The following is a 19,955-nucleotide window of genomic DNA, read 5'->3' as shown; positions in this document are numbered from 1 at the left end:
CCCCCTATTGCTTTTGCAGATTAGGAACTTGGCATGTATTCTAAACAAAGTGTGGTATTGAGCCACAGCTGTGGACAGAATGTTGTTTGATTTCCCAGTGTGAGAAGTGTGTTCCGGAGAAGAACTTCAAACATCAAATTATATTGTGAAAGTTGCAGTGTTCACAAAGACTTCTAGCTGAATTGTCGCTATCAACATACAGTCTGATCAATCCTAAATCTTTTTTGAGCAATTTCTAAATATTAGTTTGTAGCAAAGTGGTTTGTAGTGCACAGGTGCAATGGTCATGCGGTGCTCAGTAATGATAGACACAAGACAATTTACGGTGAAAAAGCAGCTCTTTATTTGCTGTTAAATAATAATACCTGACTCTACCCAACGATGTGTATCGCTCAGGTTTGTCACAGGGTTCAGTCCCGAAATAATAATAGAAATAGACACACACTTTTAAACACACACAATCACAAGTCCAACAGTGTGTGCTCCAAGTGCAAGTGGTGATTTCAATACAGTTTATTCGTGACAAGTGGTGTAGAGTGGTCCTGGGTGGGTGCTGGCTTTTACTGACAGATCCCGGATTAGTTTAGCTACAAATGACAATAACACCAGTTACAAGACTGGCAAATAACACACACCAGAGTTCTCCCCAGGCCCTTTCAGCCTGGCGAAGTGGCTGGTGCCGCCCGGATGAAAAAACCTGATCTTCATGTCTTGCAGATGCTACAGTGCCTTTAACAATAAGGATTGATTGTGCTTCTAGCAGACGAAATCACTTGCGCGTTGCTGGGTGAAAAAAAACACATGACAGCTGTGTTACATCTTGACACAACATTTAACCAATCAGAGAGTTGAAGGGGCAGGTTTTGTGTGTTAAGCACTTAGAGAGGCTAAAACGTTAAAATAACTGCTAAAAGAAAATAGCCGATTTATTTTCAAAGCAAAAATAGTGACAATGAATGCAGAGTTTAAAACTAAGCCGGCGATCGTTGCAATCCACCACTCAATACTATATTTGCGAAGGCTACATTATTAAAAATATTAAGATTATTTTCGTATTATTGTACTGTAAGGTGATCTATAGTTAGGCTTGCTACTCTTTGATTTTTATTTTTTTGCCAAATCAACGATTAATATTGACGTTTATTTTTTAAAGAATTTACCTTTTTTTTAATCTATTTTTCTATTCAAGCAGAGCATGGATGAAATTGACTTATGCTTAAAAAAAAACTTTTTATGCCATTGAGCAACGTCTCATTTAGAGAAACCCCTTTATCATATTCTACATGCAACAAAATCATGGTTACCAACATTCTAATTGAAATAACGTTTGGTCACAGTGAAGTTAAACCTTGTAGATATAGATCCTACACAAATTAAAAAAAAAACGTCTCAAATAAACCATAGAAAATGCAGCATATAAATATATAAAGTGTGTTATGCAGACTTTTATAGAATACATTTACAAGTAAAAACAATATGCACAGACAGAATAAAACATTGGAGAGTTGAACAGAACTAACTTGCACTATATATATATATATATATATATATATATCTATATATATCTATATACATATGCACCAAAAAAAAAAGCGTATTCCTTTTGTTGTAATATCGTGCTTGTGAGAGATAGTGGGGGTTCATGTATAGAGGCTGTATGGGATATCAGCTGAACACTTGGTTTCATGCAATAGTTATGATGGTGACCAAACGTGTGTGAGTACTGTTGTGTAAAAAACATGGTTAAAATTAACAGTTGCATTAAAAAAATGTAGAACAGCGAAAAACAACAACAGACATGCATTAACAAAATGCCCTGAAAACTTAACATAAAGAAAACTATTTAAATGAAGCAATAAGCTCAATAATTACGCTAAAAAGGAAGTGAAAGGTTACGGTTTTTGCTGTTTGTTTGTTTGTTTGTTTGTTTGTTTGTTTGTTTGTTTGTTTGTTTGTTTTTTTGTGAACTCCATCGTAGAGTGCCTAAATAAGCACGGTAATCTACCATAATAAATGTAGAAAAAAAAATGTAGAACATAAAAAAGCGCAACCAGATATAGTCAATGAAAGACAACACATTTTTAAAATTCTTTGTCGTATTATATATTTAAGGTAAGGCAAGTTTATTTTTCCGTTAAAAGTACTCCCGTTTATAATGTTCTTCCGCCCGGCTGTATAGAATTCCTGGGGAGAACCCTGCACACAAAACTCACTGTTTTCTACACAGTACTCCTTCAGGTCGATGCGTAACCATAACGCGAGGAACAGATTGCTTGGCCACCTACCCTGTTATACCTTCAGTCACGCCCCCTTTGGTAGCGAGTGCAATCATGTCTCCTCCAATCCATGACTGACACATCGCATACCGCATTAGGGAGATGACTTCTGGTATTGTGGCTTCGCCCCCTTTCTGGATGGTCGACTTCCGACTGACTCTGTAAAGAACTGTCAAACCATCCAGTCCGGGGCACACTGTTCCTGTTGTACAGCTCCCTCACAGGTCGGGAGGGAGATTGTTGACTTGGATTCATTCGCTCTCTGTCACATAGTTGTACTTCACTAATGACTAATTATGCATCAAGTTTTTGTTGTCAGTTTAGAGATGTGGTGAATTATACTTCCAGTGTACAGTTTACCCCCATTACGCCACCTCCCATCATTACGATCTTTTTTAAAAAAAAAAAGAGGAAATGTTTTATGCAGCTTTCCTTCCTGTAGTTCTAGCTAAAGCCAAGAAAATATTGAATTAACAAAGCCCATTGAAATTACGTGGGCTGTTCTTAATGTCAGTAAATGCCATGAAATATTACAAAGTCTAATTTTCAGCAAGTGACCTTTTCTTCAAAATAAATACTGTAGTTTTAAAGAAACACTACTGACCAGCTCAGTCAACACAGCTCTATATTCATGATTACAGACAATGCATCATTTTTCCATCAAAGGGTTATATTTCTGATGGCCTTTACTTAAAATTTTGCGATTTGTGAAACAAGACAAATTAGAGTATTCATATATTATTAGCTTGGGTTTCACTATAAGACTAACAACTAAGATATTTAATTTAATTTAATTACCTTTTCTGATGTGCAAGATAGGAGACTGGAATTGTCCAGATATAGGATTGTCTGCAAAGATGCAGAGGGCACTGTTGCAAATAAAATCTCTGTATTGCTGAGATGAGGTGCAGTGAAAATGCTGACTTAATTCTTCTTTTTTTTTTTTGTCAAAAAAGTAGAATTTTTGCCAACCAGATGTTTTTGTGTCCTCTCAGAGTACAGCCTCTGAGGAGGAGATGAGCCGCTCTTGCATGGAGACCCCCAGCACAGTGATGGAGATGGAGATGGAGGTGGACCTGGACAGCTACCAGGCCACACTGGAGGAGGTGCTGACCTGGCTGCTCTCTGCTGAAGACACTTTCCAGATGCAGGATGACATCTCAAATGACGTGGAGGATGTCAAGGATCAGTTCCACACCCACGAGGTACATCTAGCTGACCAGACGCCTTTTATAAAGTAAAGCTAGTGATCACAGGTATCCTATGATACATTTACTCCACCTTCTGGTCCTTATTAGCAGAATAAGGGGGGCTCCATACTAGTTAAAAGTTTCTTAATTCCTTTAATGGAAATTTCAGATTTGCTGAAGGAACCAGAGATTTTTTTGAATTAATACCATAATATTAAAATGTGCACACTTTTACAAACCATGGGAGGATTTCTCTCTAGATACGAGGTTATGTTTCAGTATTCTATGTAATATACATTGTTGTTTTTGCTAGGGGATGTATACAAAAGATGCATATTATAAAAGGAATGTAACCCAAAGCGGGACAGTTTTACACATGATACAGGGTGTGTTTTATATTCTGAAAAGTATGGTACTAAAATATTTTACTACATATTTATGAAGGGTGCAAAACCTGCTCACTGTTTGTTTAAACATGCATTCAGTGGAATGTGTAAATACCCACTTGCACACAATCTGATCTGCCTTTCATTACTATGCAAAGATAGTGAATGCGGAGACCTTAGTTGTGGCCAAGTGAGATCTGAAACCTGTTTGAGACCCAGCCTTTTTAATGTGAACACAAAATGTATCCGCCTAATTTCAAATATTAGTAATACTTTAGGAGTTGATCTTTTGTATTATATAATTGCCCTTCTTATTTTGTGACGGACACATGCTTGCATGGTTAGGTGTTGGCGGTAATGCTACTTCACAAACAGACCCCTACCCTTTGTAAACCACATCAATATTTTACTGGAATATGTACACTATTTTACCCTCCTAAACAACCACCCTATTTAAACCACCACTTAAACTTACCCTATTCCTGCAACCAGTCTTGAGATTCAGAAGTACAGATGAACCTGTTTTATATCACCTTGCTTAATGTCATGCACCATTTATTATCATGATTTTTCAAAAGCCACTCGCCATGCACCATAGGATTTTTGAGAAATTACCTCACTTATTATTATCTCATAAACCTGCTTATTGTCATAGTTTGTGCAGCCTGTAAAATGCTGCGTGGCTGGGCTTTACAGTAACCTCATGATAGAATGAATTTCCAATGCAACTAACAACCAATAATCATCTAGTCTGATAAACTGACATTTTGTGCCGCCTGTCAAATGCTGCGTGGGTGGTCTTAATGGGATATAGTTCAGTTACAAAACACCAATGTCAACAAATTTTTCTTTAAGTCAGTCTTATTTACAAAAAAACCCACCAATTGCAACGCCTAATTAATAGCTCTCATCAGTCGACAATTCATGCCTTTTTTAGATAATGACACTTTCGTTCCAGGTAATGATACAAAACATATTTGTCCTGTAGTAAACTATATGCATTTGTTTAAATGTAAAGAACGACTGAATGTACAGTATTAAAACACTGCACTTTAAATCACTGTTCGTTTTCTTTCTTTTTTTCTCGCACCACTCGTAAGGTGCTGTTATAGGCAAACGTGAAACCAGGTTTGTAGCACGACCCACTTTATATCACAAATTATGCCTGCACTGCAATCATGATATAAAGTGGGTTCATCTGTACACTCAATTAAGTATTATGTAGCAAATCCCAGGTGTCTGACTGTTTTGCATATATCTAGAGAACCAGTTGTCCCACATGTGGTGAACCTAGTTAGGGACATTTTTGTTGAAAGTTTCAGAATATGGAGGTATTTAGTAGCTGTTTGTCCACTAGTTTTCTAGATTCAAGCAGATTGTGTTGTGTTGGTTTTTTTTTGTTTTTTTTATAAGAACATTGGTCACTGCTTTTCTTTTATTAGCTAAATATAATTTATTACATCATTGCTAAAGGAGCACCTCTGTTTTATGGGTCAAGCTTTTTATGAGGATTATGAGCAGTTTAATTTAGACTGAGGTTATTCTCAGGGCCTCATGCATTCGTTTATCCCCGAGGGAATAGGCTTACTAGGTCCCAGATTTTAGGAATTAAATGCAAAGGTTTAGATGAAATCTGGTTATGTACTGCATATGAAGACACAGGTGGTGCTAGTCATCATAATCGCTATACACTCTAACTTTTTTTTTTGTAAATGTGGGTGAGACTATATTATTATTATTGTTATTTTTGTTGTTATTATTATTATTATTATTATTATTATTATTATTATTATTATTATTATTATTATTATTATTATTATTATTCTCAAATAAATGTTTCACTGCCACATGTTTTAACCTCTCACCATATCAATGATACAGATCCTTTTCACATACAATATACATTTTACAAATAAGAACAATCTATTCCAATATATCCTCTTTCCTGTATATTATGTCCACCTGGGATGCCTCGTTTTTGTACAAAAAAAACTGCACTGTTTGTGGCCTGTCCTTCTTTTTTTTAAATTTATTTATTAATTTTTTTTAGGCATTTTGATATGTATTCTTTTACCTTCATGCCATGCTCATGGTGCCCCTTGTTCCCCTGCCAGGCTTTTATGATGGAGCTGACTGCGCACCAGAGCAGTGTAGGCAATGTGCTGCAGGCTGGGAACAAGCTGATTGCACAGGGTAACCTGACAGAAGAGGAGGAGGATGAAATCCGGGAGCAGATGACTCTCCTCAACTCTCGCTGGGAGGGCCTGCGTGTGGCCAGCATGGACAGGCAAGCCAGGTGGGTCAGAAGCTACTCCATACAAGCTGAGGATGGCAAGCTGGGGGGGATAAGTTAGTTTACCAAAAAAAAAAAAAAAAAAAAAAAAAAAAATATATATATATATATATATATATATATATATATATATATATATATATATACACACACACCATCTATTATTATTACTACTACTACTGCTGCTGCTACTACTACTACTACTACTACTACTACTACTACTACTAATATTACTGCTAACAGCTATGGCCAAAAGTTTTGCATCATCTAGATATTTAGGATTGTGACAATTAAAAAAACTAAAAAAAACAAAACAAAAAAAATACATAATTTTGATCGTTATTTAGCAAAATGAAATCGCACAAGTCTACCGGAAGCCATAATAGTAGTACACTATTTCATGTTAGATTTCAAAATATGACATTTTTCAATGTGTCAGTTTTTTGTTAAGTATATGGGAAAACTACGAAGCAGTATGTAATTCAATATGTTAACGTAACATTATTCAGCGGGTTTCATTCGACTTTGAAGCAAAATGTGTTAATTCTATAGGGTACTGCAAACCTTTTGGCCATAACTGTACTACTACAACTACTACTACAAATAATAATAGTCTAACTTATTTTCCTGCTTACCTAGACTACATGAAGTCCTGATGGAGTTGCAACAGCACCAATTACAACAGCTTTCTGACTGGCTGACTGAGACAGAAGCACGGATTCGCAAGATCGAGTTGGAGCCCTTTGCTGATGATATGGAAGCCTATAAAAAACAGATGGAGCAACATAAGGTACATTCTCATAGATACAGTAAGATACATTGAATTGATAGTTGTCAGCATTATGAACTACTATCTAATTGACATTTAAAGACCTTTCTATAAAATGCAACAGGTTGATTACCACATGGTAGCATCGTGAATACGTTTGCACTTTTCAAAATTAGCATGCATCTGGCTGTAGCTTTTTTGCATGAAATCATTTTTTTGTGCAATAAATTGCAAATTCACATTTGGTTTCAGACAACTCTGTTGTACACTGTTGCATCCTGCATTGAGGAAAATGTGCATATGACTTCAATGGTGCTGTTTTCAGCAGCTTTAGATGGCAGTCCCTTCTGGGAAAGTTGCAAAATCAAGTAAATGCAGTAGCTTTCAGTTCTCAGTTCCTAGTTTAAATTGGGACATTCATTTAGAGATCTGTGTTAGATACTGTGTTGATATAAAAGGCCAAATTGAAATAGAGAACAAGTGGCATTCAGATGAATGACTTCTAAAAACTAAATCTGAAAAAATTCTAAGTGACCTCATGTTACACTTGATAGATGCTAGTTTTTTTTGTGCTGAGCAGTAAGGGCTAATGAGTAGCTGCAAGAGCAGCAAATGCAGCCCCTCGCCTCCTCAGAGATAATAAATGCTGTGCTCTACTTAAATAAACAGGGGGGCTGTTTCGAAACCACACCTGAATAATCACTGCCTCATTGCATATGAGTGTTACATTGTGTGTTCTTGCTGATAGCTAATGATGCTTCAGTGGGCTAGAAAGATTAAATATGATTTTTTACTCCAGTCCAGGGGCAATGTATTTTATAAAACAAGAGTGTCTTATAAGCTGGTTTTCATTCAGGCCAGTCACAATCCTGTACAAGGATATTCCAGGTGCATACTCCTCAGCATCCGTCATGTTTTTCCACCTTCAGCCAATCACATTATTCACATTAGACATTAGTCAGTCACATTAGCCTTTACTGACCAATAGTATTTCTACCTCTTTACATTAGGCTTAACTACCTGTATCTTTTTTTGCGCTGGACATATGTTAAAAACTATTTATATGTGAACTGTACTGGCCATTGTTGTACTCAAAATCTAAAGCATGTACTCTGAATTTTGCTGGTGATGAGCACAAAGTAGCCCTTACTGCCAGGTACAGTAAGAACTCCTAATTACTGTTGGTTTTAAATCTTATAGCCCTAATGTTAGGAACCATTGGCATTGTGTTTGTGATATAACTTTATTAGCTGCCTAGTTCCTATACAGCAAGGTAGGGCACTGAAAGGTCTTCAACAGCTTATTAATCATTGCAGGTCCTGCAGAATGACCTAGAGATGGAACAGGTGAAAGTAAACTCCTTGACTCACATGGTGGTTGTTGTGGATGAGAATAGTGGAGAGGGAGCCACTGCTGCACTGGAGGAGCAACTGCAGGTAAATTCATTTTTGTTGTTCCCCGAATTTAATACTGACATGTTATAATCTGATTTCAGGAGTGGTTATTTTTTTGTATGCCACATTTTAGTTCTGTAGTATATCAAGTATGCTGAACATACTTTTAAAATAAAAATGTATGATTTATAACTTTATATGTAGATGCTGGGTGAGCGCTGGGCAGCGGTTTGTCGTTGGACTGAAGAGAGGTGGCACAAATTGCAAGACATCCTCTTAGTGTGGCAACAAATGATAGAGGATCAGGTAAGTTACTCTATTTTTTTATATAGGGCAAAACAACCATTGGGATATAGTGGCGGTATCTTTACTTCACATCTAAATTTCTGCTCAAACTGTGATGATTCATTTAATGGACATTCCATACCCCTTTCTTACCTGTATTGTGGCTCTGTAAATGCTGTAAAAGTATCGCTGTATTTTCAAAATGTACAAAAGAAATACAAATTGTGCTCTTTTTATTACTTTTTTTTGTTCATGTTTACCTAGTCTAGCTGAAATATCCTAATTCGTGTTGTCAATGTAGCTGTCAAGAAACCTAATCTTGTTAATTACAGTAGGCTGAACAACAGAAAAAAAAATCATGTCTGTTGTCAGGTATTTGAAAATCCTTTTACCTGGAAAAAACCTTTGGGATTGGTCATCATTTCAAAGCTGTCCTAGAGACTGCAGTCAGCAAACAAGTTACAGAAGTATCATTTGCACGTGTTGTTTGCTTGGCTCTCACTCAAAGAAACAGGTGTATAGTCTCCGAAGCTAGAACTACTATTATTGAGATCTCTATAGAGTACAAATGTGGCAGTGTGGCTCTGAAGGGTATAACATTATTTATATATATATATATATATATATATAGTAGGCCCTGTCGCTCATGAGTTTTCACTCCTGAAGGGATATACAGTAGAACAGGCTGTGAGAATAATGCCACCTTTTATAATGGAATCTGGGCCCTTCATAAAAAAGGTGGCCATGGTTTTTATGGGCTCACTTGCTCTGGGGGTGTCCCACAAACCACCATCATACCATGTCACCTCTTGTGTTTTCCAGCGCTTGTTCAAAGCGTGGCTTACAGAGAAGGAAGAAGCTTTAAGTAAAGTCCAGACCCGCCACTTCAAAGACCCCAGTGACATTAATGTTAATGTTAGAAGATTGGCGGTAAGTGTTTTTTTTTTTTTTTTGTCACTGGTCTATATTCTACCAGTTGTAAATGCTACAGATTCATACAATACAACAGCAATTAGAAGGAACAGTAAGGTTTTAGAATTGTTTCTCTGTAATTGGGAGAGATACTGCTTATGTTGGGAAGGATGAGGACTGGAAACCCCAAAACATTTGACTTTGGTTTGTCAAGTTGGATGTTAATTTCTTTCGAAGTTGCTAAGCTATATTTTGCATAATGCGTACATTTTTTCATAGTTTCCTTTTTTTATGAAGACCTGATTTTCCAAATACTTTCTTTGTTTGGACTACTTTGGTTTTAAAAACAGAATGCACATTTAGACTTCCAACAAGAAACTTGATATTTTTGCAAATAATTCCATTAAATGTCATCTATGGGGTGTGGTATGAAAATAAGCAAATACACAATGCTGATGAGTTATCAAGTTTTTTCACCATTTAAGCTGGAAATCCAAACAGTGTTCATTTACTCAGCATTCAAGTAACAAAAGCAATGTTGGATTTTTGGCTAGTGAATTGAAATATGGATTTTTGACCATGTGTTCTTGACAGACTTTGAAGGAAGACATGGAGATGAAGCGCAGGACACTGGACCAGCTTAGTGATGCAGGACAGGATGTTGCACAGTTACTGAACAGCAAAAAAGTCCAAGACAAAATTGACAGTGACATGGAGGAACTGACACAGACATGGGACAACCTGGTTCAAAAGCTGGAAGACTGTTCCAATCAAGTATGTAATTTACATCCTGTAATTTTCAATGTTTTCTTTGTTACTCAACCAATCCTTTTTAGATTTATTGTTTTTAATTCAACTAGCAATCTGGAGCAGCCTTGGTTTATTTGATGCCCTGGCATATACTGCAAGTTTTTTTACACCCCTTTTTTTCTTTAAGGTGACAGATTCGGTGGCAGAATCAGGGATGTCTCAGGTACAGGAGAAGGCTGTTATAGAGACAATCACAATGACAGAGAAAATGAACACAAAACAATCCAAGCAAAAGCTGCCACCTCCTCCACCTCCCAAGAAACGGCAGATGCACGTCGATATGGAAGTCAAAAAATTGTAAGAGACATGCTTCTTTACTGGAAAATGTATAAACACGATCTGTTTATAAGAAATTTCTTAGGTACAGGAAATAACATTCTGTTTAACACCCTTCTAAAAAATTAGTTATTGTAAAAAAAAAAAAAAAAAACACACAGCAGAATCACAGTATTGTGTGTGTGTGAAAGAGGGGGTTAAGTATTTTAGAATGCTAAGTGCTATTAGGTTTTGGTTTTGTTTATTCACTGGGAAAAAAACAAAAACAAACTATCTTTAACCAGGAATGAAAGTGAATTTGCTGAGATTCTGAATTGGATTTTGAGAACACAAGCTTCCATTCAAGCCTTGGAGTTCAAAGACTATAAGAAGATAAGAGCGACATCTGGCATAAAAGAAAAGATTAAGGTAATAAACTAATTTTAACAGAAAAAAAATCTACAAATATCTGTTCACATATTTTATGTAAATCTGGAGCACAATTTATAAAGCACATTTAGTTATTTAACATCCGAAAGAAAAAAAAAAAAAATGATGTTGCTTTAGTAGTATTTTTAATGTTCACCTGTAATTAACAATTTATATGTTTTTATGCACCTCTAAAACTCAACTTATTGTTGCTAGGTATTTCATATTAAAGTGATTTAATGTACAGTATTATATGTATAGCTTTTTAAGTCTATGGTAATATATAGTCTGTAGATGCTGAGCTGACAGACAAACAGGAGAAGATGGAGGAGGTAACCAGGTCTGGGCAAAAACTGTTGGAACAAATGGAGAAAGGTAATATCTGCTTCCTGTGGAATTCTGCATCTGTGGGCCCTGTTTTGAAGCATATTAAAAGTTAAAATTAAGGGCAGAATGAAATAACTGTTGTGCTCCATAAAAATGTCAGTTTCTACTATAAACTACTAAATACGTACTGAAATTGATCTATTAAAGCTAAAAAAAAGACCAAAAAAAACTAAAAACAGAAGCTGGTATATCGAACGAGAGAAAGAAAATCCCATTTTAGTTCAAATGACTTGGTCATGGTCAAAGCAATGCAGGTTCAGTACTCCATAAATGCTAAATTAAAACTTGTGTGACTTGAATGAGGGAAAAATGTACGCAGTTCAGGTTTGTTAATTATTTTAATCTTTGAATGAATTGTTACTAAAAGTTCACTTGCTATAGTTATGAAAATCTAATTTTTTTTTCCCCACTGGAATTTTGATGAGTATCTGAATAACATATTTTATTTAATCTGCTTTTATACACTAGGATTGTTTGTCAATGTTTTAGCCCTATTTCCAGGGCTAAAACACCACTTTTGACAACTGTAGTTACATTCAATGATTGCTTAAGTAACTTGAGTAAGTGCAGTAGGCAGAGTGGAAGCTATAAATATCATGGAATTTCTAGATTTTTAAACAATTTTTATTCCAGTTTGCCAAATACATTGCTGTAAGATTCAGTATGATAACCACCTTACACCACTGTAGCACTTTTGCATTGATAAAGTAAGACTTCATGCCACTAAATGGCCTTGACAATTAAAAGGCCTTTAAATGCATTTTCTTTGCTGAGCTGTCAGTTTCTGACCACTTTTCTGCTCCACATTCAACCTCAACGTTCAAACGAAAAAAGCTTTAAATCAAATTGCAAATGTTAAACTGCTCACGCAGCAAAATTATATTCTGTGTAACATTAAGACAAGATCTGCATCTCATGTTTAGATGCACTTTTGTATACATGGAGCAGCATTGTGTTTAAATATTGTAAGCATTGTTCGGTACATTAACAGCAAAGTAAATGCAGCATATTGTTAAAACAAACTATTAAAAGTGAATTGTGGCATTCTTCTCCCTTATACCCAGAAGATACATCAGTGTTACTTTAAAAGATCTTTGATTCACAATTTTTTTTTTTTTAAACAAAAAAAACACAGTTTAACCAAGTTACTTTTGTCTGTACAGAAGGCCTGCCTGCAGAAGAAGTACAAAGCACTTTAGAGAAAATCTCCTCGGAATGGAAGAACAGTGGCAGACAGCTGGAAGAGCTGAAAAAGAAGGTCCAGTACCAAGATGAGATCAATGCTTTTTCCAAGGAGCTGCAGGAACTGGAGCAGGTTGTAAAGGGGAAGGAGGCGTGGCTGAAAGAAGTGCCCACTCAGGCTTCTGAGGAGCAGCCTGTACACACACTGAAGGCATCCTGTGAGGTCAGCTTACAACAGATTATATATTTACAGATAATAAATAGCCACATGCAAGTTTAAATAAGCATGATAGTAAAAAACCAAGACTTCTCCATGATCATGTGTGATATGTACTTCTTTTGAAAGTAAAATGAACATATATTGGGTTCAGGTTCTAACTATTTAATAAACATTAAATATACAATCCTAGTTTTATTTTTGTGCATGTTGTAGCTGGTACACATTAGGACAGGAACCGCGTTGGATCAGGTTGACACTGTCCTTTAGTATTAAGACACATGGGCAAGCAACAGGGAGAGATGTGATTACTGTAGCCTGCTCTGTGGACCCCTTTTTTAATTAGTTGTTTTCATTTCTGGTACTTGAAGGAATTGGTTGTATTTGGGAATCCAGATATTAATATCTCACTATTATTGCAATCAGTAAACATCAAATTTCCTGTTTTTTTTTTTTTTTTTTTAAAGTGAGACATATTTACATTGATAGCTGCACTTGTGCCTTCTCTTTTTGCGGTGACAGGCTGAGCTAACCCAGCTGACAGGTCTGAATCCCCGAGTAGAGAAGTTGGCATCTGTGGCTGCAGCACTTTGCAGGGAGCCTTCTTCCCCAAGCTTTGTCCAGGCTGACCTCAACACCCTCACTGCACGCTTCAGGGCAGTGCTGCAGGAACTCCAGATCAAGCAGCAGCAACTGCATACAGGTAATTGATCATTGTAAGGCTACGATTTTGTCAAGGAGGTCACGGAAATTGTGAATTTGAATAAAGTCTTTGAAATCTTGGAAATGGATGTAAAAAAACATTTGATTAGGCGCTTCCTTTAAAAAAAAAAAAGCAGAATGTCATGCATACAAATACAAATCTGTAAATTGTTTGGTTGCATATGCACACAGCATGCACATGTAGTATTATTATTATTATTATTATTATTATTATTATTATTATTATTATTATTATTATTATTATTATTATTATTATTCTTTATTTCTTAGCAGACGCCCTTATCCAGGGCGACTTACAATTGTTGCAAGATATCACATTATTTTTACATACAATTGCATTATTTTTTACACATTATTTTTACATACAATTACCCATTTAACAATTGGGTTTTTACTGGAGCAATCTAGGTAAAATACCTTGCTCAAGGGTACAGCAGCAGTGTAAACCACCTGGGATTGAACCCACGACCCTCCGGTCAAGAGTACAGAGCCCTAACCACTACTCCACACTGCTGCCTATGTAGGTCAGAGAATGAGAGAGAAGCAAACATGTAAATGGGTGACAGCTAAAATACAAAAAAATTGTGAGTGAGCTGTTTTCTGTAAAGACAGAGCAACAAATGCATCTGAGAACAGAAGTTTACCAACTTAGAGGCTTTCTTTACAACATGCTGTTTCAGAATCGTGGAAAACTCTCAAGCCTGGTTCATATGCCAGGCGCATACAGCTATAAAAGCTGTGCAGCTTCACTATTTGCTGTATGAAGGACGCATCGTGTCACAGCCCTTTTGACTGCGCAAAGTGTTTGCAGCTGTTCATACTTTAAATACAGACTGCATTCGCGTGGATACATTTAAGCAGATGTGCTGAGTTTGTACCTCATATACAAGAAGTACATCCGTCTTCTCAACCAACAGAACCCAAAAGGGAGAATTTCAAACATTAATTAGAGATGTTTTAGGTATTTTAGAATGACAGGTGAAACGTTTGACGATCTGTTAAGGCTGTACGCCTTTTCAAAAAAGACGCACGTCCCAAGATTGTAGATAACGTAATTCCGACTTGTCACACAGGGTCGGAGCCCCTTGACTCCGACCACAAATTATGCTGTACGCTTTGTACTCTAACATTTAAAATTGTCAGTAGTCAAAAGCAATATTATTTTATATTATTGTTTTTGGTGTACTATTTAAAAGCTCATGTGTATGTTGATGTAGCTAAAACTACATTTATTTGGTGACTTTTTTTTTTTTTTTTTTGCCGCACCTCGTCCCGTGAAATGTACTAAAAATTACAGTTCAGGTAACTTTTTCATTATTCGGAAAGACATGTTTCCACTTTGTATAACGTTGTTTTTGTTTGTAATGAAATAGGAGTGTTTTGGTTTTTCTTTAAAGACCATTTGTCTAACTTTATAAGGAAAGTGTTTGTATGTCTCTAGGAGACTTAAACAACACTGCAGTGTTGGTGGCACTCCAAAGAAAACCATCTTGATTTGGCTTTACTTTTTGGGCTGGATTTTCATACAAGTGTTATTCGTTAGTCTCTAAAACATTTTTGAGCTCTAGCAAAGCTTTTATTAATGTCAGTCTAAAAGCTCAACTCTGAGTTGATTTACAGGTATCTGGGAAATGGCATTTATTTTAATTACAACCTATAAATATATTAATGAGTAATTAACTGCATGTGTTAACATGGCAGTGAGCTTGTTTCAGACAGTTGATAAACGAATAAAATAAAGAACCACCGTTGGATCAATTATTACAATACATGTAAATCTGCTCGAGAAGTTTTATTCATAAAGACATTGAATGTAATGGAAATGGATGAGGAAAGTCTTCCATTTGGAGTGAGGGAAAAAATTGAATACTAAATTGTTAAAGTGGACACAAACAATCAATCTTGTGTGGAGCAGGACAGGTAAATGAATGGTTTGCCATAGCATTCATCTGACAGAAATCCTTTGGGTTCCTTCATCTGTCACCCAGATGATCAGTTAAATGCTTGTTAAACCAGTTGTCAGTAGCAATAGAAATTGAACAAGGTTGTGAAGAATTTGTGCTTTTTTTCTGCCCATTTCTGTCCATATTAATACATATATATTTCTAATTGTTTTTATTTATGTATTTTTTTTTTTTTTATAAAAAGGACTTTTATAATAATGATTATCATCTTGTCTTTCTGATTGGCACATAATGCTTTCCTTATGTAGCTACATATTTCCTCATTTAGATATACAGCGTAATTGAGTCTATGAAGGGGCTGCCATCTGCTGACCTTTCAAGTTTCCACAGTAGTTGCTGTGGCAGGGCAGAAGCCCGCAGTGTAAAGATTGTAAATAGAGTGTTAGTTGTGAATGTAAGTTTGGCAGGGATGGGGTTAAATCCATCCCTGCCAACAACCACAGGTAGAATGTGGCCATTCCCTAATTAGGTAATTGAGTGATATTTGGGGAATGACCACATGTATATAAAAGGAGGAAAAATCCTTTGTTTGGGGTAAAGGATCCTTAAGAGAACCTTTCGTAAGTGAAGCCTTGTGAATCACTGAGCCCTTTGAACCATTGTATCACCAAATGCTCTATAGTGCCATCTAATGGTAGATCTGCAAAAACCAATGTATTTAAAGTCAAGGCATTTGTAAAATGTAATGGAACTATTGATAATAAAGTGAAATTATGAACTTCTGCACTATTAGTTTATAGAGAAGGCGGCCTTACCCCTAATACATGCTTGATACACATTATTAAGCAATTATTAATGTTCTTATTTATATATAGAGTGTGTGATTTAAACAATCGCTATAGATTAAGTTTGTAGGTATATTTCAATGTAATAATGTTAGTTAGCACTCGGATATACGTTACCCATATAACACGTCAGTCACGTTTTACCGCTCCTTGTATTAAGAATAAAATCAATCCCCATTTATATATATGTAAGAAATTAATGCACTTACCCGTCACACGCGATTTCTGACTCAATCACCAGTTTTCTGATACAAAGCCCATCTCTTCAATGTTACAATGTACTTGTTTATCCATCAGCCCACATTTTATTTTTATTTTTTTCTCTCTTGCAAGCCAAATCAGTCTTTATTGCACAGTTACACAGCGCTTCCTCCAATTTGCAGCAAAAACAAAGCAAACAAGACAAGCTACGGTAATGTAAAAGTTGATCATTAAACAGTTTTAGATACTGTGATGCATTTTATTTAAAATCTGTGATCTTTAGTTTTGTGCATTTTCATTTGCAAGTGAAATGTGACATTAGGGCCTTATCTGCAATTTTGAATACTAACTAGTTAGTGTTGGGACAGATATTTAAACGAGTATTTATTGACATGTGTTCGGACACAAAAATCAGATGTTCGTATTCACTACAAATGACAAAAATACCTTGCACTTATTTACCGTGTCGCCAGAATTTGCGCGAGTTTCAAAAAAATGGCAAATGAAAAAGACCTCAAAGCAGGTCTTGAGCCTCTATTTAAAAGTTTGACAGCAAAAAGTAAACAAGCTAGATTATGCGCGCACACACGTAGTTATCTCTATGGAAAGCCATCTGGGACAAAAATGCTTTGTGCTGCTTTAGAGCGAGCCAGAAAAAAAAGCAAGCGCGTCATTCTGAAATGCCTCGGTTAAACAATACCCAACTTCCTGAAAATGTTGTGTAGTGATTTTCATATAGACTGTATATATTATGTGTGTATGTATGTATGTAATTATATATATATATATATATATATATATATATATATATATATATATATATATATATATATATATATATATATATATATTTTGCGACTTTATTATGTGGGATGTAATAAACGAGAACCAAAACAGTGAGTTTGTTTTCCCCTTCACTGTACAACGCCATTTCCACGTTTTGTTTTATTTGAAGTGTTAGTTAAATTTCAATTTTCCTTTGCTTGTTCAGCTACAAAAAGGCACAAGTAAACCTCATGTTACTTTATGAAAACGTGTCGATGGCCACTGTTTCTTGTGAAGAAACAGCAATGGCAAGGAATGAAAAAAAAGAAAAAAAACAAATAAAATGCGTTGTCAACTTTATGTACTATTTATTTTTCGAATAAACAAAACAACATTTAACTTGAACTGAAGTTTGGCATCCTTTTGTTTTGTAGTTAATTCACTACACTCACAGGTCACGCAAATGAACCTTTCCTTCGTGACACTGTTTGCTTCATTTGGTTCATGTAGGGTCGAACCAGCTGAAGCTTCATTCCCATCACTAGCGAATATTGTTTTTGGTGTTTGTTCCAGTGTTTTGTTTAACTCTTTATTTTGGTCCTTGTACCTTCTTTATTTTGTTCCTGTTTTGTTAGTATTTTTGTAAACAAACATGCACTTTCACAGCAGCTGTCCTGTTGCATGTCAAATAAATAACTAGTTTAAATGACTAAAAGTGTCTCATTCATGAACGATCACTAATGGTTCACAATCAGACTGTCATGTGCTGTCAGGAAGCTGCAGTGAAAGCGCTGGTGCGCACTTTTATTTACAAAAACACTAACAAAACAGGAACAAAATAAAGAAGGTACAAGGACTTTTATATACATGTGATCATTGCCCAATTAGCACTCAATTACCTAATTAGGGAATGGCCACATTCCACCTGTGGTTGTTGGCAGGGATGGATTTAACCCCATTCCTGCCAAACTTACATTCACAACTAACACTATTTACAGTCTTTACACTTTGCCTATGACTGCCTTTTTTCATTTGTTTTGTCCCAATATGTCAGCTGTGCCACACAAAATTAGATTAGTATAAAAGAAGCTTGACTTTATGATTGTATTTTTCACACAAACAGTGCATTTCCTGCAATGATATTTTTTGTGTTTTTAATGTTAATTCCAATGTTTATCGGAGCCTTAATTACGCTAATCAAAATATGTTAATCGATTATCCCAGTACAATCAAAGCTGTTAAATTTAACACAAAAGGAAGAGAGAATCAAGGAAAAAGTTGCCAGCTTAACCAAGTAGATATTAACATTGTACTGCCAACTAATACATCGGAATCATTTTATTTTATTAGCTAATCACTTTATCAACCTTGACAATTCACATCAAATAGCTTGACAGGCTCTCTGAGTCGTCGCTACTGTCACAGCTATGTGATCAGACATTGGGGTGTCAATAAAGTGGTTTACAGATACAGCAGCTGAGTGCGAGTCTTTGTTACAGCATGTCTAAATGGTTCACCAGGTTTACTTTCCAAGTGCATTACTGCCTCACAGAGCTGATAAGATGATGGCTATTTAAAAAAAAAAAAATATATATATATATATATATATATATATATATATATATATATATATATATATAGAATGCAGTACTTATACTGTGATGTGTCTCCCCCATGTCTGTTCGCCCATCAGCTAAACTTGTATTGCACTCATAATATATTTGAAAGCCCTTTGGAGAGAGACTTTTCCCTGATTTCTGATGTCTATTGTGTTTTTTTGTGTGTTTTACTGTGTTTTTTTTTAAGTCCTTGTCAGCCTCCCTTTCCAAGAACATCAGGATGCTATAAAGAGTGTATCAACTGTGCTGGATGAAGCAGAGAGCAAGCTTTGCTCAATTCAGAGTGATGTGGTGGATCCAGAAACGACTGAGAATGCAATAAAGAATGCAAAGGCAGGTGTCCATTAACAACTTTGGTATTTTGTTCTAGTGGTATTTCCAATGAAGACTGCTCATTTAAATGATAGACCTATTTCAAGTAATACATTCTTACATGATAATGTAGGAGCGAATCCTTTTAAATTGATTGAACAGGCTATTCCGGTACGTGCACATTTTTGTTAATCTACAGTATATATCATTTCTCATTTGTTCAGACATTAACCCTTGACATTCTAAGCACTGCTTGGCCCTTTGTAACCCTCCTGTGTAGCCATTGTCCCTCAGAATTGCTATTTGGTGAAGTTTTCACAACAGATGCATTTTGTATTGGCCATGGATTTGTATTACTTGGCATGATCTCATAGATTCCTTAATGGATTAAAAAAAAAAAAAAAAATGTAGTAAAATCAGTATATTTTTGTTTGTACAAGTTTCGGTTTTTGCAGAAACTATACTGGACACTGTTAGGGGAAAAACAGGATCTCAATGGGTTTTTTTTCCTCCCTGGTTACAGAGCTTACAAAATAGACAAACAATACTGGAGCACAAACAAACAAAACGTTGGGTTATTATCATAACCCTGGTTCCCTGAAATAGAAATATAACTATTACCGAATGGGTATTTACCTCCTAAAGACCTGAATCCTGAAAATCCCAGAGGGCACAAAATCACTGCGCTCACAGTTCTCAACGTCATTTTTCCTTCAAACCTGCTGCAATCATAAATGCAGCGACCTTGAAGATTAATGGTTACGTTTCTATTTCAGGAAACCAGGGTTTTGATAATAACCT

General features: G+C 35.7%; 1 protein-coding gene across 7 annotated transcripts in view; it reads left to right on the top strand.

The window, feature by feature from the left end:
• The window catches only part of LOC117411380 (utrophin-like), a 236,303-nt gene that overhangs the window by 51,311 nt on the left and 165,037 nt on the right, over positions 1-19,955 (top strand). For all 7 annotated transcript variants that reach the window (XM_034018793.3, XM_034018795.3, XM_059025174.1 and 4 more), the window contains exons 10-22: positions 3,272-3,481; positions 5,967-6,148; positions 6,785-6,935; positions 8,231-8,350; positions 8,513-8,614; positions 9,416-9,523; positions 10,100-10,279; positions 10,443-10,612; positions 10,876-10,999; positions 11,287-11,374; positions 12,550-12,791; positions 13,308-13,488; positions 19,030-19,175. In XM_034018793.3, the coding sequence (XP_033874684.3) occupies positions 3,272-3,481; positions 5,967-6,148; positions 6,785-6,935; positions 8,231-8,350; positions 8,513-8,614; positions 9,416-9,523; positions 10,100-10,279; positions 10,443-10,612; positions 10,876-10,999; positions 11,287-11,374; positions 12,550-12,791; positions 13,308-13,488; positions 19,030-19,175 (2,004 nt within the window). The remainder of the gene's footprint in view (positions 1-3,271; positions 3,482-5,966; positions 6,149-6,784; positions 6,936-8,230; positions 8,351-8,512; positions 8,615-9,415; positions 9,524-10,099; positions 10,280-10,442; positions 10,613-10,875; positions 11,000-11,286; positions 11,375-12,549; positions 12,792-13,307; positions 13,489-19,029; positions 19,176-19,955) is intronic.

This window comes from Acipenser ruthenus, chromosome 6 (genome assembly GCF_902713425.1).
Source record: "Acipenser ruthenus chromosome 6, fAciRut3.2 maternal haplotype, whole genome shotgun sequence".
In the NCBI taxonomy this organism is placed as follows: domain Eukaryota; kingdom Metazoa; phylum Chordata; class Actinopteri; order Acipenseriformes; family Acipenseridae; genus Acipenser; species Acipenser ruthenus.
This window is presented reverse-complemented; position numbering and strand designations above follow the sequence as displayed.